The sequence below is a fragment of the Simochromis diagramma genome, unplaced genomic scaffold, assembly GCF_900408965.1.
Source record: "Simochromis diagramma unplaced genomic scaffold, fSimDia1.1 OVJJ01000685.1, whole genome shotgun sequence".
NCBI lineage: Eukaryota > Metazoa > Chordata > Actinopteri > Cichliformes > Cichlidae > Simochromis > Simochromis diagramma.
Window position 1 is genome coordinate 7,595,723 of NW_024387477.1, and position 26,507 is coordinate 7,622,229.

Genomic DNA, 26,507 nt, shown 5'->3' on the forward strand with positions numbered 1-26,507 from the left:
CCCAGAGTAGAAGAGTCAATACTGGCCATAGGAGCTGATCCATCTAAGATTTTATAATGTGGTGCCAATGAACTAGGAACCTTGATTGCGAGAGATCAACTCCCTGTTGTAATTACCAGCCAGACCTCAATTAACTCAAAGCAAACCCTCAGTTCAAGTCTATATGTTTGTTAAGTGTTAATAGCTGCTTTAAGAAAAATGTTTCCCCACTCCCATCCACTTAGGCCAGTCTGATAAATGTGCAGAGTACTGCATATTGTTAGATGCATTACTTAAAATGACATACTTTAAGTATTCAATACAGAGTTTAAATTGGAAATAAGCCATTTATCCCCACCAATATCCCCATTAATCTCTATAACTATAATCAATCAGTGCAAATTTAAGCATTTTCTTCTCAGGCACTAACTGCCAGGGAACTCCAGGACAAGCAGCATTTAGCCAAAAGAGTGCAGCAAAAGTAATACACAGCAGTTCACATTTGAAGCAATGGTCATAAACTTACACTTGCTTTATATACGTAGTGCCATGCCGGTACTGTTCAGGTTCCTTGCTCTTGCCTGAATTTTATTAGGAAAGAATCCCAGAAGGCTAAAAATCCATCCTCTTTTCCACTGTAAGCCAGAAATTGATGTTTGTGCTGCCATGTTATACGTGCTGTCCTCACAGTGGAGGAGATGAAGGAAGCTGTTTGAAATATCTGCTGAATTCTCCTTGGTATGCTCGAGTGGTTCCTCATGCGTTAAAGCAAGCCCAATCAAATGAGTTTTCCACTTCACAGATGTAAGATGATTTGACCAACTACAGAAAACAAAACATTCAGAAAAATGTTCGTTGTAGTAAATTGGACATCCCATGGTTGCATTTCTAATGCACTGATTTACTTAGTCAAGTAGCTAAATGACTACCCACCAACCACCTAAATGAGTGATTACATTGTTTTCTACACCAAAATTATAAACACTCAACAGGCATTTTGCAAGGTTCCCCTTTTCAGCTGCTCAGTGAAACAAAATCAGCCAATTAGAGGCGACTCAGTGCATTTAGGCGTATAGATATGATCAAGACAAAATCCTAAAGTTCAAACTGAGCATCAGAGCCAGGAAGAAAGGTGATTAAAGTTACTTTGAATGTGACTGTTCGTGCCAGCAGTAGATCAGCAGCTATTCTCATTAGCAATATGCTAATGAGAATATGTTATGTTGTGTGATCAGCAGATCTACTGGGATTTTCCCACACAACTATCTCTAGGATTTACAGAGATTAGTTAAAAAAAAGAAAAGAATATCCTGTTTTCAGAGCGAAAATGTCTTCTTGATGCCAGAGGTCAGAGGAGAATGGCTAGAGTGCATCAAGCTAGGAAGCTTGGTCTCAAAGCAGTTGGACTACAGCAGCAGAAGAGCACATTGGGTACTACACCAGCAAGCTAAGAACAGGAAACCGAGGCTACCATTGCCACAGCCTCATAAAAGTTGGGCAAAAGAAAATTGGAAAGCATCCCCCAATAAGTCACGATTTCTGCTGCAACATTTGGAGAATTTGGCATCCATCCTTGTATCAACAGCTTAGGCTGTGATATGATGGTATGGTGGTGGTGGTATAACGGTATTGGGATATTTTCTTGGTAACACTTTTGACCAATTAATACCAAGTGAATATCATTTAAACACCACAGCATACCTGAGTGTTTTTGCTAATGATGTCCATCCCTTCATGACCCCTGTGATCACATCTTCTGATGACTGCTTTTGGAAGCATAAAGCTCCATGTCACAAACCCCCAAACAACCGCAGACTGGCTTCCTGAAGATGACAATGAATTCGTTGTACTCAGCTGTCATCAGATCTTAACACCTTTGGGAGGTGGTGGAATGGGAGACTGGTATCATGAATGTGCACCCAGCAAATCTGCAGCAAGTCTGTGACTCGTTCATGTCAATAGGGTCTAAAAATTCTGAGAAATGTTTCCAGAACTTAGGTTAAATCTATGTTATAATGAATTAAGGTTGTTCTGAAGGCAAAAGGAGATCCGAATGAGTGAGATGTGCCTTGCTAGTAAAAGGGATAGTGACGAGTATAATATGTGTTTTTAGAATAATGATACGCATTTAAGTGTATGTTGCATATTGCTAATGAGAATATGTTATGTTGTGTGACTTTGCCTGCAACAAAGGCATCTTCGACTTATAAGATCAACCTTAATACGTAATTACACAGTTATGCAGTGAAAAGTGAAAAGCATTATATAAACAAAATCATAGGATTTTAATTATTATTGTTACGGTCAAAGACTTAACTGAGGCCACCTTCATCTTCTGCTCTTTGGTAAGCAATGCTATGAAATTGTGTTGGCAGGGTGATGGAAACTGCACACAAAAGACTTTGTCAAGAGAACAGATCTCTCCCTGCAATCGGCATCTGTGGGAGCTTGGATAATGAGTATGCCATGTGTAAAGTCTTAATGTGTTTACATACAGCTAGATTAGAGACGGACCCAATACTTGCCCCTGCGGTTTCTCAACGAATCCCTGTGGGCTTCTTGAGTGATTAGCTACTTTAAGATTTTTCAGTAGGAGTGTCTTGTGGGACTCTGTAGGGGATCAATAGGAGTTGGGATGATGAACTGTTTGGGAAAGTTACGTATATATCATTTTTTTTAAATGTAAACTCCTCCGTCCTTTCCCATCTAATTGAGATGGTTAGCTCTGATTAATATCCCTGTACCCCCACATATTGTTTCCCACATCATATTACTTACTAAACTGTATCTGACACTCAGAGGCATACACACACACATTCAAGTGAAAGAGAGAGAGGCAATATAGATGTAAGAATGGGCTCTCTGCCTCGACTCGCAGCTTTAAAACTTCTAGATCAAATCTGTCCCTATCATTTAAGTCTCGAAGAGCAAACAGTTGTTTCAAGCACCGTCAGCAGTTAACAGAATGGCCATTATTTATTTGCTGTGCAGCCGCAGAATTCATCTCAACACATGCTCACCTGGAATCTGTCTTTATTTGGCTTGCCAAGCCGATCTCTCTGCGTTACTTTGGCTGCTCGGCTGGTAATGATAGTCATGGACGCCTTTATCCAGCACTTAGGAGAAGGGGTGGAGACGTACAGCTTAGCAGGTGGCCACAGCCGCACCATTGTCGTCTCCCGTTTGCTTCTTTAAAAATATGTCAGCATCACCGCGGTGATTAGCAGTCAGTATGTGCCGCATTTTTGTCCTTGATTTAGTGCCAAATCTCCTAAGTAATAATGACTGCACAACTTTGTGTCTGACGAAAAAAGGAAGAGAAGGGAAGAGTGGCCCCTTATTGCTCACTACACTGGTTCCCAGCAGGAGCCTTATGATGCCGCAGTTTGGTTTTGACATTTTGTGAATGTTGTTTCTGAAACATGCCAATCTCATTGATTTAATATGGCATGCTGTTTTTGTCGAGCCCAGGAGCTTATGTAAAGAGTGTGTCTGTGAGCTAACACATGCACAGTGCATACATTCATCACTGATTTTGGTGTGTAAAGATCCCTTGCATATTTGAAACAAACATGTGTAAGCAGACCATTTAGAGAGATATGTATTTTCCACAGTATTGAAACCAAAGAGACCAGAGAGTAATCCTGTCATAAAAAGAGCTTGTCTGAAAAAGTGGCCTTAGCATCTTTTGGTAGCACAAATCAAAGGTGAAGACAATTTTAACAAGTTCAAGCTAAAGTTACCACCTGGATACTTTGGTCTGCTTTCCATTATATTGACTGTTCCTTAAAAGAACAAGAGTTTTGTCTATAAAATAGGATTAGCTCATTCGGTATAATGATTTAAATGTCCGCTCATTATTTATTTACTTATTTTGCCCATCCTTTCGTGACAATACCAAGGTATTACAATGATTTGTATAATTATCCAGGTAGCACACAACATTGTTGTTCGTTGATAGACAAGCTCTGCCTGAGTTTTTGAAAGTTTTCCAAATGGCATAGGCTCCAGCCCCCATGCAACCCTGAATTTGATAAGTGGCAGAGGATGGATGGATGGATGGATGGAAAATAGTAGCACTCTGTCTTAGATTTTTGCTCCTCCCACTGGTTGACCATGAGCATGTGATGTCACACGGGTAATCAAATGTGCAACTCAGAGAATCTCAGTTGAATTGGCTATCTTCGATTGATGCTTTAAAACACTGACCTTCAGTGGGCTGCCCTAATCATTTTTTTGCATCGCATTACATTGTCCCTCGGTTTCCATGTAACAGCACTGCATTTGTAATCACTGATTACACCCTCTGAGGTCGGGATGGCTCACTTCATTTGAAGTTAGATGTTCCAGAAGACTAATGCAGCTTTTGTGAATGCTTTTGTTGCAGACTGGTTACTATAATAACAGAGTGTGGCGAGTCAGATGCCCCATCTACTCAGAACTCTTATTGGTTCCTTTTTTATCAGAGTCCATTCAGCCTCTCTCTAAGGGATGTCGGAGCGTAGGAGTACATTTGGCTCAGACTTTTATTGCGATGCAGAAATCTCTCTGCTGTAGGAGAACAAAGGGTCTTCTACAGTAAGTGTGCACGGCTCTGGACTCAGACCAATATAAAGAGAAATAAAATGTGGTTTTTTTTCTCTTCTATATATGAGATCTGTACTCACATGATGCACCAGTGTGGCCATTTTGAATAATGCTAAATATGATTTGGACTGCCAGAAATTTCGCATGTCCCATTAATCAGTCACTGGAGAATTGGGGAGGAGGGTGTTTAATGGCATGTACTTGGTGGAGTGCCGTCTTGCATTAAGGGCTAATAACCTGACTTAGAGTCAGCACAGCACCCACCTACCCATACTCCCCCCCTCCTTCCGCCTCCATCACTCCAGCTGTATTTATTACGGGCTGCAAGGCCACAGTGATGAGACAATCAATATTTCTGGGATGATGAGGGAGAACTCATGCAATCGCTCTCTCTCTCTGTTTCTCCCTTGGCAGTGCTTCAGCAGGTAGAGAGATCAAAGCGGAGGACCTCTGAGATGCTGTTGGAGAAGAGACTGATGAAGTCCTCTGTGCTGTGTGTCCTCTAAACACACACACTCCATCACAGTGTCCTATGTCCTTGCTATGTCCTGATTAAAAAGTTTGACCTGATGTATTTTATCTTGACTAGAATTAGTCCCATCACTCCTATTCTCAGACGGTGTGAGAAAATCCAAACAGAAAATACTTCATTTAAAATTGCGATGGAAAATTGACTATCTGTGTCTGCAAATGTGTGAATGGATGGCCTTTATGAAGCCTCCTTTGTCAAGCATTTCTGTTTTTTCAGGGAATCAATATGTGGAGCTTTTTTGTGGCATAACTTGAAATCAAACACAAATCATGTGCAATTGAAGCAGAAACTGTTTTTGAAAAACAACCTGACATATAGGCCTGGCCATTAGCTTTCTGTCATTAGAATTTAATAGTACTTAAATACTTAGCTTTAATGCAATGTATCCTGCCGTTATGAAGATTAGAATACTAGGAAAAATCTGTTTTAGAAGTAGTTTCATTGGTATTTATTTGACCTTGTGGTAATTTAAGAGTATAGTTTGTGGTGCTTTTGTTTTTTTTAAAGGATGTCGACATTTTATTGGTATTAATAGGCTGAATATGAATAAGATGGAGTGATTGTTAGACATACAGCAAATTTATTTTAGTGTATCTCTAAAATATATATCTATATAGTAGGATTTTGCACAAGGCTGTTGTGTTAAATAGACAACAAATCACTTTTAAAAACAGGAAAAAATATCATCAGCAAGCTGCTGTGCATATTTACGGTATAATGCACTCTTTTTTCTTCGGCGAACACAAGAGCAAACGTTAAGCTTAAATAATTTATTTAAGTGCTGTTATTTTGAGTTTAGTTGTGTTTAAGCTTTAATTACTGGAGATGCAGGGCATGGTTTCTTGGTCAAGAAAATAAGCCACAATGACCAAAACACTTAGCAGTTGGTTAGTTCTCGTCTTGAATATGGCAGCATTCCCATAACCGTGCGGTGTAAAGAGCGCAGGGAGTGTAGCGAAGGTGATTTCTTGTCTTAGTTCAAGTACATGTTATTAGATTTTACAGTAATAAACTTTTCTGTATGGTTGCAAGCAAGCTATCAAAACTATAATGTTAGACTTGTATTGTACTGTGATTTTTCTATTCTTTTACAGTTATAAGCTGTTGATATAGAAAACAATAACTGCAAAATAGCAGTTCAAATTTGATCGCTGTAGCTGCTGGTGCTTTGCTGTTAGTTAATGGGGAAATTTCTTACAGTGTAGTTTTTATTTATCATGCTTTTGCAGGTTAGTTCTTATAGTGCTGTGTTTTCACAGTATCTGATTATGTTCAAGTGTTTCACATTAGCTCGGCCTTTGAATGGAATTGGTTTATTGCAGGTCCATGTCTTGTGTAAAATTTACATAATAAACAAAATGTTTTATATAAAATACACACACACACACACATATACATATATATACATGAGTGAAGTGAGATAGGTTTTCTGCTTCTGGTACAGGGATCCTACTGAGCAGGGACCCGACTTTGCCAGATTGGCTTTTTTTAAATTTTGAAGCCTTTTCCACCCCCCCGACAATGAATACCTTTTAGTCCCCACACTGGATATGGATGGGTTTTTTTTCGTGTATTATCATTTAACAGGGACTCTGTGTGCCACAATCTCTGAGCAGAATTGTCCAGCACACATGTTCCATTTATCCAAGTGTTATTGAAAGTGGCCTGATTTTGAGTATTTACTAAATATGTGCATGCACGTATGCACTATGTTTTTGATCTGAAGTGAGGTTTTGCATATACAACTAAGCATATAGATTTCACCGGCAGACTGTCTGCTGATCCACAGCTGCGGCGGATGGTAATAGCTGCCTAGCGATAACAGCACCTCCAGAAACGTCAGGATTGGTTTCTCTCAGCGGTTAGGTGCCCTCCAACGGCTGCTGATACATTATAAATCATTTACACAGTCATTTTGGAATGCAATATCCTCCTCTAAATGCTGGCTTTTCTTCTCCATTGTTATTAGAGCAAACTCTGCAGTAGGCACACAAGGTTGAGAGGGACCCTAAGCCACAGAAATTGAAAATTGATCAAGCAGCGTGGGAAGGTGTTGTTACTGGTTCACCCTGGGACTGTTGATTAGCATTTGCAGCGCTGTCACTGGAGGGACCTGCTGCCTGTAGCGAACATCCTCCCCTCCCCCCTTTTGTGTTCATCCCAAAAAGTGATCTCTTGAATAAGCAAACAATGAGAATGACATTTAATTTATACCTTGTGCATAACTACTCCAAAGGGTTACGCAGTGAAAAGGCTGCCAACATTAAAAATGACATGAAATTTTTAGCGTGTTATTATGCGTGTATGACTCCCACTGCTAGTTTTACCACTGCCTTTTGTCTAAATATTAACCGTTAATATAAACGTCAGACTGTAAAGTAGAGAATAATTACCTAATGACAGCTGATGGCTTTCACACTTCAATTGTCCTGTTAGCATTATTTGGTACATCTTGACAAGTTACCCAACACTTAATTGCAATATCCAAGTCAAAGACAGGTTCTTGATTATATGGATTGATGATTGCACTAAGAGCTCTGTCATGTTTATGTGAGCCTTTTTTATGTCATGACTAAAAAATAAAAAAGGACTCAAAAAGTGAATAAAAATGACTGATTGAAAATGGGAGCAAACAGGTGGATTTTCAAGTAACTGTCATTAATTTTTCTGTCCTTTTTTTGTAGCACTGGTTAGAAGATCCGACGAGCGGAGGAAGGACAGTGAATAAGGACCTCGCCACAGACAGGAACTGCGCAACTTTTGACTGTCTCATCTGTAAGCTGGTGGGCTCCAGTATCCCAGCTGATGACTGTCCCTCAGGTGCCTGCACTACTGGGCTGAGTGGGAAGCCTGTGCATTTGCTGAGGGCGGTGCCCTGGCTTGTATGTTGGTCACTTGCACTTGTACTCGCTCACAAGGACCATGTGGTTTTCTCCCGGGAGAAATCGTTTCCCCTCGCAGAACTGGCACGGTGCCTATAATTGCACCAATTTCAGCGTGTCCTTGTGGGTGTTAAGTTTTTGTTGGTGCTTTGCGGCTGTGAGTGGTCAGAACTACCACCCCACTGTGAACACACAGTATGGGAAACTCAGAGGGGTGAGGGTCCCCCTGCCTAGCGAGATTCTCGGGCCGGTCGACCAGTATCTGGGGGTTCCTTACGCTGCCTCCCCTGTGGGAGAAAAACGCTTCATGCCCCCGGAGCCTCCATCTTCGTGGTCAGGAATCAAGAACGCCACCCATTTTGCTCCTGTCTGCCCTCAAAATATACACAATGCCGTGCCAGAGATAATGATGCCGATATGGTTCACTTTCAACCTGGATATAGTTACCACATACATACAAGATCAACATGAGGATTGTCTTTACCTAAACATCTATGTTCCAACAGAGGATGGTGAGTGTGTCGAGTACACAGGAAGAAACCAAACCTCTCCTCCTCTTCTTTCCTGTCTCTGCTTCCCACTTCCTTCTGTCTTCTTCTCTAAGATTTTGTGCCACCTTTGTTTTTTGCGCGAAGCATGAACCGTTGTTTAGCGCATGCTGTGTCCGTGTCCATCATACAACATCCCATCTTGACTAGATCTCTCATTTAGTCTTTTCATCAACTCTCCCCTTCCATGCCACTGTTAGAGGTTCCTCTTTTGATGACTAAATGACTTCTTAAATATGACTTATTGAGAAAAATAAATAAAGAAAAATGAAATCTAATCAGACATGAAACAGATTGGAAATACTCGGTGCACCTTCCTACCCTCACCGTCTTGATTGTTCTGGGGATATTAGCAATTAGTAGCCTGCCTCATAAGTGAATGATCTTCTGTAGGGTTGGTGAAATATTCTGTCTGGTACATGAGAGGCCTGTGGCATCAGCCTGACCTATGTAAGACCCTTTACTCTCCTTTCTACTTCCAGTTTGTCTTTCCACAAAGAGAAATGCAAAAGGAAACTTTGTGCAAAAAGGCAAACACAAATTGGGAATTTGTGAAGACTGACATTGCTAAAAGTGTTTGATTTCTATATATCTCTTTTAAACAGACCCTATTCTTTATCACTTGAAGGAGAGCCACACAGGAAAATGGGCTTGAAATGTTAAGTGCTCTGAGCGTCGCACATACAACGTCAAATAACACTTAACAGATTCGGATGTGAGCTCCAAAATCTTCCAAAACCTAGCCTCTCTGCCTTCCGTGTGGTCGTAATGGGTCTTAAATAGAAGTGCATGTGAATATGGGCTTCTTGTGTCCCAGGGTGCAGCAAATTCATTCCACCATTTTGGAATATTTCTGCAGCAACACCCCAGTTACTTTTTCAAAAGGTCCTCTGTTGTTCTTGTTGTTGATGAAGACCGGGAGGGTGGGAGGAGGAGGGAAAGAGGGAGAAGACGGGTTCTAACTCAGTCTGAGTTGTTGCATGTCACATGCGATCTTTTCCAGAGCTCTCTGTTATTTTGTAGTTTTTCCATTCATTTTACAGTCAAAAGAATATCCAAGGAATGTGCCAGGAAACCCAACAAGAAAATGTGTAGAAAAGGAGGTATGTAAAAAAAAAAAAAAAAAAGAAAAGAAAAGAAAAAGAAAGAAAAAAGAAAAACATGGAACGAAAGGGAGGAATTGAAAGAGTGAAAGAGAGAGGAGAGTGATGGGTGCATCCTTCCAAAGCCGCCAATATCACCACCTATCAACTCCCAAATCAAAGTGCTAATTGGGATGAACATGGGACTTGTGACTCAGATCAACCTTGACATCAGTGTGAAAGATGAGTGAGTGGCTGTGCTGTGCTGCATGCCTGTGTGAGTAAGTGTGTGTGTGTGTTTAGGTTGTTGTGTTGTTTAAATGTGCGAGCTAAAGTCAAGGAGTAAAACTGCCAGTCTTCAAATAAGCAGCAGAATTTTTGTTCAGCGATAGATTGTGATGTCTACTGATAACCTGTGTTTTTTTTTTCACAACACTGTGTGGATTGTTCATGTCTAAAGTGCATTTGTTTAAAGGTAAATACAACTGTTGATTAAATCAGAAGCATAAATGCCTTTTTAAATGAATATTATTATTATTTTAAACTATCCCTGAAATGTTAATTTGCTACACAAGGAACTTGAGTCCCGTTTCAGACAGCACTTAAGCCGCTTATTGAAAGTATTCGTCAAGCACGACACCTGAAAGCACCCCAGCATCAGCGGTTGATTTAATTTTGTACAAAAAAAGTGTAACGCCACCTCTATCTCAAATTGATTATTCCCATTGTTCAAATAAGGGGCGGTGGGGTGTTTTACTGGCACGACAGCTTTGATCTATCCATGTAGCAAATGGCCTCACGCGCAGCCACGGAAAAGCACATCACAATTTTATTAGCAGCGGCTAAAGCACAACCACTCTTGACAAAAGAGTGTTAATTTTCCCAGCTTTCCCTTAAGGCACCGGGGGCCCTTCCAGGTAGCCTTAAAGTTGTGATCCTGAGCATATCTCGCTGCACAGTAAAGATTCCGTTTCAGCTGGGAGACCTCTGCTGCTGATTTCCACGGAGACAGGAGACAGCTCTTGGCCTCACTCTGTGCCTCGTACATTCAGCTTTGGTAAACCAATTTTGTTCGAGACAGACTAGCCCTTCAGGCACTTCTGCTTCTGAATTAGTCCCAGTTGTGGAATATACACAGAAATATCTATTTAATATTCCCCTTCCAGTTGGAATTTTTCAATTATCTTCCCCGTGTTTGGTAATGAGAAAATGGTTTATCATAAGTTTTATATGTTGGTTGTTCTGACATATTATTGTGCAGAGAGCTGACTGTTGTATAGTTCCTCTGTTGTTATAAACACAAAGTTCATCATTTTCAGTCTCCATGGAAACACTTTATATGAGATTCACCTTTTTTTTAAACTGCTTCCACTAATCATAGCTTTTGCTGACTCACCCAAGAAAATGGAGCATAATTCATTCTTACCAGGCACACTTTGGTTTCGGTCATAATAAAATAAATAAATAAATACTTCCAACAAGGAAGTTTTTTTTTAAATTGGAATTCGAAGAGGAAACAGTTCATGAGTCATGTGAATGATAATATATATTTTTAATTGTTGTTTTTTAGTTCCTACTTTTGGTTAAATCCTCTCTGTAAAATTATAAGTAAATACACTATAACCAAGTGTATCTCTGTGCATGTACACAGATATACACACACAAAGTTTTATGTTTTTGCAGTACAGACCGGTATAATGCAGTAGAGTCATACACACTGTTCATATTCAGTACCAATAACGTCTCCACTACCAATTTTCCAATCTGTAACCGTAACTGATTTTCAGAAAGAAAAATGGTGATTCTGGATGAAATAGTTGTGTGATTGTTGCCAAGCAACAGTATGCAGTTGTGACAGGAGCTGAGTAAAAGGCATGAAGCACCTTTGCTGTAGTGGTGATGCTGATCAAGTGAGAAAAATACAAATCCCTAATCGGATGTGATCATAATAAGATTCCTGCGTGCATGAGGTAAAGTCTTCCCATACGATGACTCAGAGAGTGTTTTGCATAGTAAAACCACAGTGAAAAAAAATAATGGTTAAATATGAGGTTATACAATTCAGTTATAAGGGATTCATTTCCAGCAAACAATACTGAAAGCCTATCATATGGATTCTGCACCATTAACGTCCTGCAGAGCATTGTGCAAGTAAAACATCTGATGCACTGATATCAAAGCTGCGGCTCATTTTCCTCCATTAAACAGAGGGAAAGCCTTTAAACCTCTCTAGCAGTGCCTTGAACAAAGATCAAAGAAAGACTCCTTAAATAAAAAAATAACATAAAGCTCAATACAGATTGCACTAGCTGTTTATTTTTTCAATACCAGCATGGTTGATTGTTAGAGTGAGCGCAGGTTTTGCAGCTAATTTTGACGGGGCTAATTCACCAGAGCGTTTCTCTTTGTTCATAAACACTCTGATGTTTGCACTGACCACAGTGTTGCTCTAGAAGAGCAAGCGAGAAAGACAGAGATGGTCTCTGCCCTCTACCACAGCACCGCACATCCAAGATGTCCGAGCAGGTAGCGTTTGAGGTCATGTGTAGGTGATCTAATGTGCAACATCAGCACCGTAGCCCACTGCTCACTCGCTCTCTCTGATGTGGCCTTACAGCACGTACCGAGAGCATGGAGCAGCGACGGTGCTGGAGACACTGGAGCCTTGGTTATATCACTCAGTCATTTTCCTGCTCTGAGTCAGAGTGAATGGAGTGAAGAGGGGGGTAATGATGTGCGGGGACACAGCTAAGCAGTATTCAGCCCCAGAGTGCTAGATTGGCTGCAGATGGGTCAATTTTGTGAGGACAAACCCGACGAGGTCAATGTTTATCTGTAAAAGAGCTTTGCATTGAGAAATTGATCGACAAACATGAAAAAAAAGACCTGTAAATTCACATGCTTTCAACGAGGTGGAGTTCTGGTTATAATACGCTCCTGCTGCGCCGTGCGCTTCTTGTTTGTATAATGCTCACATTATTTCGTACCAGGTTTTACAGCGTGTCGCTTTCATTGCTTGCAGCCTGCTTGTAAAACTCGTCCTCAGAGTCCTTCACGCTCACGTCTCTGAATAACGCTGATTCTGAGAGACACTCTGAGATCAACCTTTCCGACTCCTAAATTCATCCCTCATCATGAGTCCATTTGAGATAAGTGCAGCAAAATCTGTTGTACGTTTTGGCTTGATTTGGACCACTCAACTATCATTCCTATGTAGCCCTCACAGGCAGCAGGCTGCCATGTGTTACTCAGCTCAGCGCCAGTACTGAACAGTCCGATCGGTTGCCAAACCTGTAGATTAACTACCCCAGAAGAAACATGGTACAGTTTTTTTTTTCCATCTTACCAGATGACCTCCAGATGCTAGAAAGATGTGAAAACTGTATAAGAGCCCCAGTCCTGGTTAGACTGCAGCAGGGCCGCAGCAAACAGTAACACACCATGGTAATCCTGTTGGTTGGCCGACTGTGCTTGCCTCGAGGAAGGAGGGGCTGCTCCCTGAGTGCTGCCGAGAAGATCTGCACGCCAAGCAGACAGGGCGAAAACTTTCCAAGAAAACAAGAACAAATATTGGCTTGTGTGATTCGAAAACAGAGCAGATGCCCCATGTTTTTGTTTTAGAGAAAATTGCTCCTATGATCTTTTACAATTATCTATCTGGGATGTTTGATGACCCCAGTGAGGGAAGGCTGTTGCCGGCCAGCAGATGCAATCGCGCTGACTTGAGATGCAAAGCATGACCTAAGCAGGAAGTTCCTATTCAGTGGCCTCCTGCTGCTGTGCTGTCCAGCTTCCCCAGTCAATCCAAGGCTCAATATCTCTGTTCTGTTCTTTGTTTATCCCAAATTAAAAAGAAATGGTGGACACAGCCTGTGGAGTCTTAAAGCCCATTTAAAGAGGAAAAAACAATTTGTTGCATCTCCTATCTCTTGTTAAGACAGACTGAGCTTCCACAGCCCCTCGGATTTCCTCTTAAGTGTGATAAATTATTCACACGCATGTCCCTGGCCACACTGTGACATATAATGTTACACGTAAAGAATTCAGTCTTCCAAATTTGGTATCTTAAAAAATTGAGCAATACTTTCACACACATCATGCATTTGTAATTGCGCACCTGTCTGTGTGTTTGGGAGGGATAAAGAGATTAATGGTGCCTTGCGGACTTTACTTGTAAGCAAGCACCACAATGCGTTGCTATTTGTCTCCTTGAGGTGTAAGATAAATATTAAGGGGAATTTATGATTTTTAAACATTTAAAATGATCCATTGTTCACATTTACACTTGCTTGTTAGCTTGCGGTCTTCATCTTTACTGCCTTCGCAGGGCTGGAATTGCAGTGCCCTCGTACTCGTGTGTAGGGACGTATAGTGATACGAATATATCCAGCGATACCAGTGCCGTTATTGATTTTGCTTACGGGTGTGTTTATTAATTTCCATATTGATTCCCCATTGTGTTAGGTTGCATTTATACTCAGAAACCCGCGGCCTCTGTGAAACTTGTCCCTTTCTATTATGAAGCTGTCGTCGGGCAGAAAGACAGCTTGCTGGCCTTTATTTGTTTTGGGAGTTTTTTTATTTAGTTATTTATTTATTTTTGTCAAATTTTTTGGAGCAGCTGAATCACAGTGTGAGTTTTGGCTGTCCTTTACAGCAGGATTACAGCCTCCTTAACCTTTTAGCTGCATTCTCCATCATTCTCTCTTATGTGTCCCTCCCAAGCTGTGCCTTCACCTCTATGTAGGAAGACAGATTGAGGGAGATGAAGACAGACAGACAGACAGAGAGGGAAAGAAAAAAACAACAGAAAGAGAAAAAGAGAAAAGAACAGGGAAAACGGCCACCTGAGGATTACAGACTGAATATAACTGCTCTAAATTGTCAAGGCTGCAACATTTCACATTTCACTAAGTCCCTTTCCACATTCTGACCTTTCTGATATTTAACTCCAAGGCCCATCTATTGTCAGCGAACCTTTTTCCAGCAAAGGAAAGGCAGTTAACATTCAGCCCTTCCACGATGTATTGAGTGAATTGTGGATTCAGTCAAGAAGCCTCCAGAGTGTGAGAGCACTCTGTATCTTAATGTCTGCGTGTAAGTGCGTGGGTGTATGTGTACATACGTACGCATGCTTGGGTTTATTCATGTAAAACTATATAGCAAACTAGGCTGTCTTTATGAAATGTTTCATTTTGATTTCCTCCGTGTAACGAGTAAGCCCAATCGAGTGCGATTTCGTTTGAACCCGATTTGATAAATGCGACAGGTTTCTATTTTACCTGTCAAGGAACATGAATAATAGCTGTTATTCTACATGCCTGCCTGTTTTGAAGCAATGCAGATTTAGACACCTGAAGGCCAGCTATTCAAAAAGGAAACTCGGCACGTCATTGTAGTTTTATTTTAATGGCGCACACTTTTCACTGTGGCATTGCTTCAAACATTCAAGGTCAAGTATAGGATCGCCGGCTGAGTCACTGCAGATGTCACGTATTTGCAGTCCCTGGTAAAGATCCAGCGATTGACACACACACGGGCTCACAGACAACAATTCAAAATGACGGAGCTCACTTGTCGACACCTGTGCCTGTCTTGAGGATTATTACTCAGTAACTTAATTGTTTCAGCATCTCGATAGCAAAGGCGTTCTATAATCACTGTGTTTCTATCATTTATAATTCATTGCAAGGCCTGAAGCTTTTTATTTATTATTTATTTTGTAATTAAATCTGTATTTGTTTAAAGACAAGTAGCCCAAACCAAGTGTCCCTAGAGAGGCCTTTAGGTTACATAAACCCTACAGCAAACACAGAACCCACTGCACAGACTCAACAATAAATAAGTATATATATATGCACGTTAAAAAAACACAAAGCCTGAGCAGATTGAAGGGACAATACAAAACACAAAGCATGATGCAATATGAAATGAGAATTTCCATCTTTAGAAGCTACAACAAAACCTATTTGTACAAAAGAGGATTTACGGGGCACCTTACAATTACAGCCAGATGCTCCACACACTACTTAGCCCAGAACTCATTATTTATGAGGCTGATATTAGCAAATGTAATAAAATGATGGAAGCGAAACTTATTTAATTTCTTGAGAAGTCGGCAGCGATGATCTTCAGACTAATTTCAAAGAGAAAAAGCAAGCAGCCTCTGATGAGTCTAAATGTTTTTGTTCGTTTGCAAGTTTTCTTGCTATTTTTGGAGGCGTCTGAAATCTAACGTTTGAATAATGCAAGGTTGAGATATTTTATGTCTCAAATCTGTTCAATACAGTGCCTATTAATCTTTAGTTTAAACCCATTTATTTTTATTGAGGCCCAAGCCCCGGAAGAATTGTTTTTCATGCTGAGTATAAAACACCAGTTTCCGAACCATGCTGCTGTTAAATGACCGGATTTATGAGCGGATCATCGCCATACATTTAAAAACTTGTTTCAAGACAAGTTTTTGGTAAGTGGGTCATACTGTATATATAAAGGTGACATAATCATCATCTACTGTTCTAAAGATTAGATTTAAAGATACCAAAAATAAGTTTATATCAGATAAATAAAAACTGGAAGGGTTATGATTAACAATACCACGATTTAATGTGTGAAACGCCTTTTTAAGATCCAGAGAAAACTGCTCAGAGTTCTTCACTTTTATCAAATGATGACTTAAGTTGTTCTATAAAAAAAGCAATTAGCAGTCTCTGTGGAATAATTCAGGTGGAATCTAATGGCTGTAGATAATGGTTTGACTCTACTTTCTTCGTGGTGAGCTACAACTTTTACTGAAGATTAGAAAATACAGGTACGATACTAATTGACTATAATTGTATGTCTGATGAGCTGCTCCTGATTTATAAATTAGCATCACTCTGCCTTATTTTAAAAAAAGGTCCTGATGATAATGGAATGGTTGACAAAATCCATAATAGTTTTTTTTTTGTTTGTTTTTTTACTTTTGTAAAGGTAGTGCGCTGGTTTAAAATAAATGAATTGATTAGAAAAGCACTTATAGTTACCAACCAACTGACCCCCAGTTTTATGTTTACTCATTGCTGGCTGTAGCTGTGTAGTATTTATTTGCTGGGTTAGGGCTATGATACTGATAATGAGTTACAGTATAAGCAGCATGTGCCTTAAATCTTGTATAACACGGGTCTCTTACACTGTAGACTTTATTAATAGAGCTATGTTCATGAATTCATTGAACTTTGCTGGACCAGGTTAAATATTTTTTATTTGATTGATTGCTATTCATTTTTAGTAATCAGTTTATTTATATAGAACTTAAAGAAAATCTGCCAAAAAATCTGATTAAAAAAATACAATAAGAACATCACCCTTAACAAGTCCCTGCCTAAAATTGTCCCATTTTACAACAATTAATATATTGTGTATAGCTTTAGGTTAACAGTTAACTTCAGTTAATTTGATGTTGTAGACAACACTTCATAAGAATTAATTTGTGCCCTGACAGATTTTGTGATTTGCATGTCATCTTTGATAATTTGATAGGGGTCAAATGTTGTAATTGACATTTGAAGTTTTGACCGATCATTGTTATAATCACCAAAAAGAGAAAGATTTCAGATTTTAGGTTGATTGATTTCTGTAATCATTAACAACACTGTCACAAGCAGGAGGATTTTATAAAATCATAATCCAAAAGACCACTTAAGACAAAAAAGTAATAGCTATTAAAAATTAATAGCAAGAATCAGACTCTATTACAATTGTTGAATATTTATTGAGTTTCCAGTGGAGATTATTGCTCCCTCTCCTAGTTTTCCTGTGCTTCCAGTTTGTACCCAGGGACATACATTAATAACAGCTTTGAATCAATTAGCAATGTCTTATTTAATCATGTTTAGGAAATAAACTGCAAACTCTAAAATGTCTACCAAATATTCCCTTTGGTTTATTATATATAGGTCTCATATGACTTTTACATAATTGATGAAGTTTATGTTCACTCAGTAATCTTCTCCTGCAAATACTCATTTGAGACTTTGTCCAGATCTCCTATCATGCAGGTCCCTCTTTGCGCCTTATTCTTTAGCATTTTGAGACAGCGAGTGCTCTCCATGTGGCTTCCTTTTCCCTGTTCGACAAAGCCGTTGTCACTCTCACTGTTATGGCCCCCTCATGTGACTGCATCTCTACAGTTACATCAGCCACTGCCACCTGCCTTCAACCAGAACCAAGCCAGACCAAATTCTGTCATTGTTTTCCAAGGTCTTCAACCGTGTATATGGCTGCTGCCAACCGGGTTGACAGTTGAAAAATCCTGTGCAGCTATTACAATCACCAGTTCTACAACAGTGAGCCATGCCAGTAATAGCACCCACTGCCTAAAGGCCCCAGCAATGCCAGCCTGCTTACTGGCATCATTTCTGTAGCTTGTGTTGTCTGAGTTCTTGCAAAACTACTATTTAAATAAACAGTAGCCAGAACAGTATATGAAAGAAGAACTGGAAACAGTTAGCGTTAGCTAGTATTATCTATGTGTCCCAAGAATCCATAAAACATAGTTGGAGTTGGCTTGTTGTTCCTTCTTTGTCAAGATGGTGTCATTATGTATCTTATTTCTTTGTACGAGTAGCCAGCTAATGTCACTACAGGTTGTGAAAATGCATTTAAAAAGGCAAAAAGAGAATAAAACAACATGATGCATGCCCAACAGGTCATGCTGATTTGTAGCTGCCTGACCTGCCGGTCTCCACCAAAGCTCTATATTCTGTTCAGGCTGTTAATCTTCTTGTAGGTTTCTAGAAAGCCAACATGATAAATGTGACATTTGATAACTTAATGGTAGCTGATTTCTACAAAGGGAAGTTGACATTAGCGCTACTTGAAGCAACACATTTGCTTCAGTAAGATCACTGTGCTGGCATAACTGGGCTGCTGACACAGAGGGCTCCAAAAATATATCCTGGCGCAGAAGTTACAACATATTCAGCAACATATTCACCAAGTAGCTGACTGGAACACCAGATTAATTATTTTGTTATACGAGTCCCACATTTCTGTTATTATTTGGCTGTAGATAGAGGGTAGATGGGATTTGAGAACCAATGCATTGGAATACCGTGCCTCCAAGTTTAGAAATTCCCTTTATTAATACTGATATGTTTTTTTCTGACTGTTGTGCATTGCAAAACAATGACTTCAAACGCATGGCAGCGGCCCCCATGCTGCTCTGTTTCTACTAAGCAAGTTGATGCTCAGTAAGGAAAATGATAAAGAACATACTAGTAGATTGGATATTGGCATTATTATTAATTAAAATCTCATCAATAACAAATCGGTGTTGTTCACCAACAGTCCACTTACCTTCTGCTGTCAACGAGATGACACAAATGTTGGCATTTAAGCTTAAAGTTGGCATATTCATATCATTATCTCTGTTTATCTAAAAGTAATATAGCATGATATACAGTCTGCATTATTCATTCACCCTATAATTGAAAAATGATGGGCAGATTAAACAAAGTCGCTGTACCAACCATGGCTCCAGTTCAGAGCATAAATTTGCTCAGTAAATACCATCACGCTCAGCCTTTTACATTATGCATAACACTGTATTGCATCTATCAATTAACAATGCATGAGGTATTCAAAGAGGACAACGCATTTATTCAAATAGAGCCTGTTTAACCAGTATCGATGAGGTCCACATTGCTTCTGACTTCTGTGAGTTATAGCGTTCAAGTCCGAGTCCACCAGACTGACTGCGTTTTCGGCATGAACGTTAGAAAAAGTTTCCTAATACTGTAAACTCTCCGTTACAGCAAATAGAGGATTGAGAGGTTCACGCTTTAACATTCGCTGAGTCTCGTGGTCTGAGTGCATCCACTTTTGTCTGCTGTGCCATTACTGTTTGGAACCTCTGTGCTTACTGGGATCTTCCCTACTGATCGGGAATCTACAGCACATTTCATGGTCCCCACCTCAATTTCCTCCAAGGTCATGAGAATAAAAAAAAAGGATTACATGGGCAGAGACCAAAAATTCCCCGTGAAATCATGTTCATTGCCTGCAAATTGATGTTAGAAGATGTGGCATTTGTTTCACGCAAGGCTCAAGCTTATCACTCCTGCAAAAGCATTATTCAAATAAGTCATCTTCTTCGAATAATGAATGGTTCTGTTAATTCAATGTCAATCAGCCTATTATATTTTGTTATCAATTTGTATTCATTCTGGTCTTTCACTGGAGGAAATGCCCAAGGTCAATAAAAGCATTAGGAGTTGCTGTAGTGAGTACAGAAGAGGAGCGCACCTGAACAGGCATCAAGATAACGGATCAGGGCATCACCAAAGATCTGCAAGGTTTATAAAAAAAATAGAAAAGATTAGAAAAGACTTTTCTATTTTATTTATATTCCCAATATGTTTAAAAGCTTGTGAGAGGATGATTGACTACTAAATGGATGGTTTTGATGGATTGCCCTGTTGACTAATCACTGCTGATATCCTTAGACTGTGCTGCTGGTGAACAACAAAAAATGACAAGGATGTCAAATGCTTATGGGAAATGGTAGGTGAAGATATAGCTTGCAGACCCAGGGGACTACATTTATGTACTACTGCAAAACACAGCACAAGGACAAGATATTAGCGACTCTTTTGGGCAAAGAGACAGACAGACCAATTGCATGCATGATGCATTGTTAGGATTTATTCAGATCTCAGCAGCTCTGGAGAAATTGCATTTGTAGTTTAAAACATTTCCTTTCAAAAAGCTTCCTGATTTTCTTGTGCTCAAGTATCATTTTTCTGTTATCAAGTTACAAATTAATACCAAGGAGACTTCCTAGAGTCTCCTACAGTGTTTAAATGCACAAAATCCTCCAAAGATCAACATAAAAAGAAAACAAAAACTGAATGAGTTGGTGTATCTGTTCGCTTCTCCAACAGACTAGAAAAAAGTAACTCACATAAATAGGCTTGGGTTGTTTTTCCTGATAAATTTTAAATGGATTTTCTGAAAATGTCAGTGGTGTATGACTCTGCTACAGATACATGTTATAGTAGCAGTGAAGTTGTGTTCATATATAATTCTGTAAGATAGAAATGTTTGTTTTTTTCCTCATTGTAAGGTTGTTTTTTTTTTTATGTTTGTAGTCCTGCGATTGTATATGCTCTCTGTGCAAAATGAAAATTGTGTGGTGGGAATGTATTTAAATCAGCACTGTTGTAATTCGTGTGTACTTTTTGAAATGCCTCTCTTCCCATCTCTATTTTTCCAAACATGCTATTTTGAATTTCCCTGTACCTCTCTATGTCTCTCCCTGCTTCAATAACAGGGACCCATGCAAAAAAACAGGGCGAGGATTTATCGGATAACGACGGTGATGAAGATGAAGGTATTTTCCATGGTGATCAAAGATGGTGCATGATTTTCTTACAAAAATGACACTGTTTTCTGATCATTTATGGATTTTTTGTTTTGTTTTCTTTTGTTTTTTTGTTCCAATTCCAAATGCAATCATCAAGCACCCCTGTCACATTTCAATCTGTAGAGCAATGTAGTGAAAAAGAGTGCATGTGTGTGAATGTGAGTGTACGCGAAGGCTCTTGTTCCTAAGCATCTGAATTCAGTCAGTGAAAGGAGTGTTTAGCTTTAGAGGCAGATGGGATCTAGTAGCTGTCTAGATAACCAGGCTCGGGTTGAATAATTTTAATATCTCACACAGGGACTGGAGCAACTGTTATTACAAGGGGAGAGTCGGTAGTTAGAGCCCCCTTTTAAGGTGTGGCCAGTAGCTGAATTGGTGGCGATAATGACAGAGGGAAAGTGAAGCAGCAGTGTAATATCATACTGTTCACCCGGAGTGCCGGCAGATTTAGATGAGGAGCGGCAGTTCAGGAGTGCTGCTGGAGAGGATTAGAGGCGAGAGGTGTAAAAAATGGGAAGTTGCTGCTCAGCAATCGCATTGTTCGCTTTCCATATTTATCTTGGGATATTCCTGGCTCAGGGTGGATCTCTGCTGAGATTAGAATGAGAGACGATTCTTGTGCTGCAACAGAAACGGCTTAAGTGTCTGAATCTAAATCAAACCCTTGATATCGCCCCACCCTTGTTCTCCTTTGCCATAGTAGGGCAGGTGATGCGAGCATGATGTCGGGTATCAAGGTAAACCCTTTGTTTTATGCTCCATTTGTTTGTTCTGGACAGATTGGATCTTTGCGCATGATGTGTATATTTGGTGAAAACGATTCAACTGAATCTGGAGGGAAGCTTTTTGGGACTTTAGCACATGTTAAGGACTATGGTATGGACTGAACGTCACACCAAAGCGCCATGTCTTATCACTCATTTCTCTTAGATACTGAAAAAATGAGCACTGGATCGATCCTGCTTTGGGTTCTTTCCAGATATAGGGTCTCTTCTCACTCCTTGCTCAGTGCGCTGTTCTCTCAAAAAGGAGCCTCATGCTGGCCTTGATCACAGAACAGGAAGAGTTGCCATAGCACCACTCTGACACACAGGTGTTTCCTCATTCAAGCCCAGGGCGAGCTGTTGCAACCGAAGCCAAATTGCCTTCAGTCTTCAGCTCGACTGAGTGCGTATGTGCGTGCGTGTGGAAGGTTCTTCTTCCTTCAAGCAAACCCACATGTGACAGTATGCAGCCCTGAGTCCGTTTAAAATTGCTGACAAGTGCCGATCCCTTTGTCTGGCAAGTCTATGCATGCGTACACAGTGGCTTGGTCTCCAAGCTGTTGTGCTAGACTAGCCTCACTGAAAATGTGACAAGTCTATTCTTTACTGAGCGCAACTAATGCTATTTACAGAGCATCACCGTAGAAGTACAATACAGTCCCAGCAGAGCCTCTGAAACACTACTGTAACTAATGCCTGTGTGACAGAGTTGGCCATCAATCCCTAAACATGATCCAGAAGATTTTTATTGTTCCGCTGAATGTGTGGAACTGTCATGGCCCAACATATGAACACCGCTGTTCAGGGACTCCTCTTTGTTCCTCTGTAATTCCCCCCGCAGAGAGCTGATGCCTCAGGAGGAAAAGACTTTACTCCCTGAAGGAGTAAAGTGCACAAACCACAAAGTCCTTGTAAGTCCTACGTACATTTGCTCTCACAGGTAGCACTGCTATTATTACCAAAAACTGTGCCTACAGTCAAGGGATCACCAGTGAAATTTAGACATTTGCACTCAAGTTAAAGGGCAAGTAGAATCACAACACGAGCATGACTTGCACTCTCACCCGAGCTGAGCTGGTGCACATCTTATCCACACATTCTCATTCAGTTGCGAGAGCTACTGTCTTGCCTGCTTTCCCTGTCTAACCCCCTCCATCTCTCAGTCTGTTCCTCCCAGCATTACCATGTGGTCTCAGTTGGCTGTCTGTCTATCCTGGCCTAATTTGCTTCCTCCCTACAATATATCTGAACTGCCCTCCTCCCTGTTATAGCCCCTCCAGACATGTTCTCAAAGTCAAATCAAAATAAATATTGGAACAATAAAGAATTTCTTTTATTGCCAAAGAAATATAACGTATGGAATCGTAATATATAAATTTACAATAAAGAGGGTGGCTAACAGCCAGTAAAAGTATTCAAATGAGACAAAGAGATAAGAGCAATGAAATATGTAGTCTGGAATATATTATACTGCACTACTATTATATTGATGTATTTCTTTCTAAGGCTCCATGTTTTTAACATATCTGCCTGTTTATCCCTTCCTGTGTCTTGCTGTCTGTCCCTTTGTGTGTCCATCTGTCTGTCTGAGTAACAGTCAACCCACTGGCACCCCCAAAGTGCATTCAAATTCTGCACAACACTCCCGCCTGCAAAACAAGCATGGAGGCCAAGTTGCTGTGATTTACACCAGCCCACAATCAAGACTCAATTTTACAGACTGTGTTATTGCACTGTAAAGGGGAGTGCAAGCTTTCAATCACCTACCTGCTGTTGTTAGATAAAGGTGGGCATGTAAATAGAGTAAGCGAGTCCATGTAGGGGCTAAATCTTCCAGGTGGAACATAGCAATGGTGCTGAGGTAGAGCGCCTAGTGATAGCCTGTGAGAAGCAGCAGTCTGCTCTCCACCTATGGACTGTCTTGCGCCACTGCTGCCTCAGCCCTATCCCAATGATGAAAAATAGAACTGTGTGTTTCTGTCTTTTGGCGCTTTGAGACTTAGCTCTAATCAGAAGGAATACCTCCACCGAGAGTGTGCTCGCACACACTCAGACATGTACGCTCGCATCCATTAAATCAGTGCACACACAAACTTGCTTGCTGCCCAGCTCTAGAAGCAAACACTTAAGAAGACAGCGAGCACATGCAGATACACGCAGACTTACCCCCACCCTTAGAGATGCTCGGGCTGTGCCAGAGAGCAGAGCTGAGCTCCACCTGCCTGGGTATTACCATTAATTCCATCGCACAGGCCTGACTGGATCCCTATCCAGCAAAGCCCTCAGCTCAGCTCAGGCAGCCTGGAGAGTGGCAAATCGACAGTGGGGGCAATTCACACACCATTTTCTCTATTCTGCCACTATCCTATTCTCTCTGATGTGGCAGAGAAGAGGAATCATGCCCCTTGAAGCCCATTTATGCAGAGATCTTTGGAATGCTACTGCTCAGCTTCTTTCCAAGATAAGCATTGCTGCTAATGGCTGATCCACACGGGCATCATTTGAGCCATTTCAAAGGGTAGGAGAGCCAGACTGGTACTGTCATCTTTATTTTTTTCTTTGTCCTTTCCTCTTGAGTGGCACAAAATAATTGGGAAGGCAAAACATGTAAAAACAGACTTCTTTTGAAAAAATTGTCAGGAATAGAGTGGAGAAAGGCTTTGAATTAGTTCACAGAGGCACTTTGACTCTTTCCTCATACAATGCCAGAGCAGGTCTGAAGGGTTTGTGCGCTGCAGTGTGTTTGTTCGTGTGCTGTCATCGAGCTTGCAGTGTGTTTGTACAGTCACCAGCTCTTAAACTCATGTCAAGGACAGCAGGCTTTATTGAAAGACTAAAGGGTTACTTCTCTTTCATTCTGGCAGCAAACAGCTGTCTGTGAGTCTTAGGGATGACAGCACCTCTACTGCTTTCCTCCTCTAAACTAGATCCTGGCCAGCTGTAGGGGGCTTTGGCTAATAGCCTTTGTAGGTTTTTCACACTGTCTTTCTTTTCATTTAACTCAGCCACTGGCTATCCCTGTGTTTCATTTCTCTATCCTCATGCATTTACACACTCTATCTACCCTGTTTCCAACATCATATTTAACACACATGCACAGCAGCCAGGAAGCAAGATGTCATCTTCACACAAAGGTCATTCCTCCCATTAAGTTTACTGTAGTCAATGTTCCTAATAGAGGCGCACACGCTCACAAGCTTCTCCCTTTTACTCTATCCTAGTTTCAGTTTTTTAATTTTATTTTATTTTAGTTACTTAGACATATCATGTATGGAGAGCAATCACGTAGTCTAGCGTAGAGGTGTTTTAATACATATATGACAATATCATAAATATTTTAATAATTGGAATAATTTGGTTACAGACTGTCTCACTACTGTTCACTCACTGTTAGGTCCATAAATATTTGGACAATGATTCAAAGTTGGCAAATATTCAATCCACAATGCGATTGAAGGGCAGACTTTCATCTTTAATTCAAGGGGTTTAACAAAAATATTCAATTAATTGTTCGCATTAACTGTGATCTTTCAGGCAAAAAGGTCAAGTGGGATTGTAAGATTGTAGAAATATTTCTACGTTAAGAAATTACACCACATCTAGCCAAGTCAGGAATCCTCTCTAGGAGGTAAGTGTATCATTGTATACAACCAAGAGATGCCTTCCAGAATAAAATCCAGAATAAGAGGACCAGATTAGACTTTCCCAGAAAATATCTAAAAAAAAAGAAAAAAGATAAGGTTAACTTGAGAAAGTGCAGAGAAGAAGAGAAACAGCTCATGATCCAAAGCAAAGCACATCATCTTCAAAGACAATATTATGGAAATGACATGTTTGGCTGCCACTGGAACCGGGTCACTAGTGTTTATGATGATGTGACTGCTGATGGAAGTAGCAGGATGAAGTATACAGTTCTGCCCTCTCTGCTCAGATTCAGCCTGAGAAATGCTGCAGAAATGATCAGACAGCCCTTCACAGTGCAAATACATAATGACCCAAAGCACACTGCAAAACCCAAGAGCTTCTCAAGACAACGAAATGTGAAATTCTTCAGTGGCTAAGTCAGTAACTTGATCTCGACCCAGTACAGAGCAGCTTTTAAGTCATTGAATACAAAACTGAATGCAGAGGAACCGACAAACAAGCAGCAGCCGAAGGAGGCTGCAGTAAAGGCCTGGCAGAGCATCTTAAAAGAGGGAACGCAGCACTTGGTGATGTCCACGGGCTTCAGGGAGTCACTGACTACAAAGGCTCTTGATCCAAATATTAAAAACAATCCTCATATTTAAAATTATATTAGTTCATCCAATTAATTTTGAGCCTTTGAAAACAGGCGACTCTGTATAAAAACTGCTGTAATTCCTAAACAGTTAATGCAATACATTTGTTAAATCCCTTAAATTAAAGCTTAAAGTCTGCACTTCAGTCACAATCTTGACTGTTTGCTTTAAAACCACAGCGGTGGTGCACAGAGTCAAAAAAGGGAAAAAAGTATCAAAAAAAGGACCTGACTGTATATTGTCAGTTTCATTATTCTGCAAAAAAAGACAACAGACAATAAACAAAGTTATTGATGAAGTTGACTGATGACATTATTGATGTGGTGCTGTGATGATATTTAGGTTGTCATGCGTTTTCTTTTTCTTTTTTTTCTCATCCACAATAGTCATGAAGGGAAAAATATGACACTGTGACAGCTCGACTCCAGCCCTTCCCATCCCTGTCT

The 26,507-nt window shown here is 40.3% G+C and overlaps 1 protein-coding gene across 4 annotated transcripts in view; it reads left to right on the forward strand.

Moving 5' to 3' along the window:
* The window catches only part of nlgn3a (neuroligin 3a), a 133,844-nt gene that overhangs the window by 16,469 nt on the left and 90,868 nt on the right, over positions 1-26,507 (forward strand). The window contains exons 2-4 of one of the 4 annotated variants that reach the window (XM_040016595.1): positions 7,783-8,492; positions 9,572-9,631; positions 20,925-20,984. In XM_040016595.1, the coding sequence (XP_039872529.1) occupies positions 8,021-8,492; positions 9,572-9,631; positions 20,925-20,984 (592 nt within the window). In that variant the 5' untranslated portion in view covers positions 7,783-8,020. Of the gene's footprint in view, positions 1-7,782; positions 8,493-9,571; positions 9,632-20,924; positions 20,985-26,507 lie in introns of those variants that run through there. The other 3 variants (XM_040016597.1, XM_040016598.1, XM_040016599.1) reach the window with 3 other exon arrangements.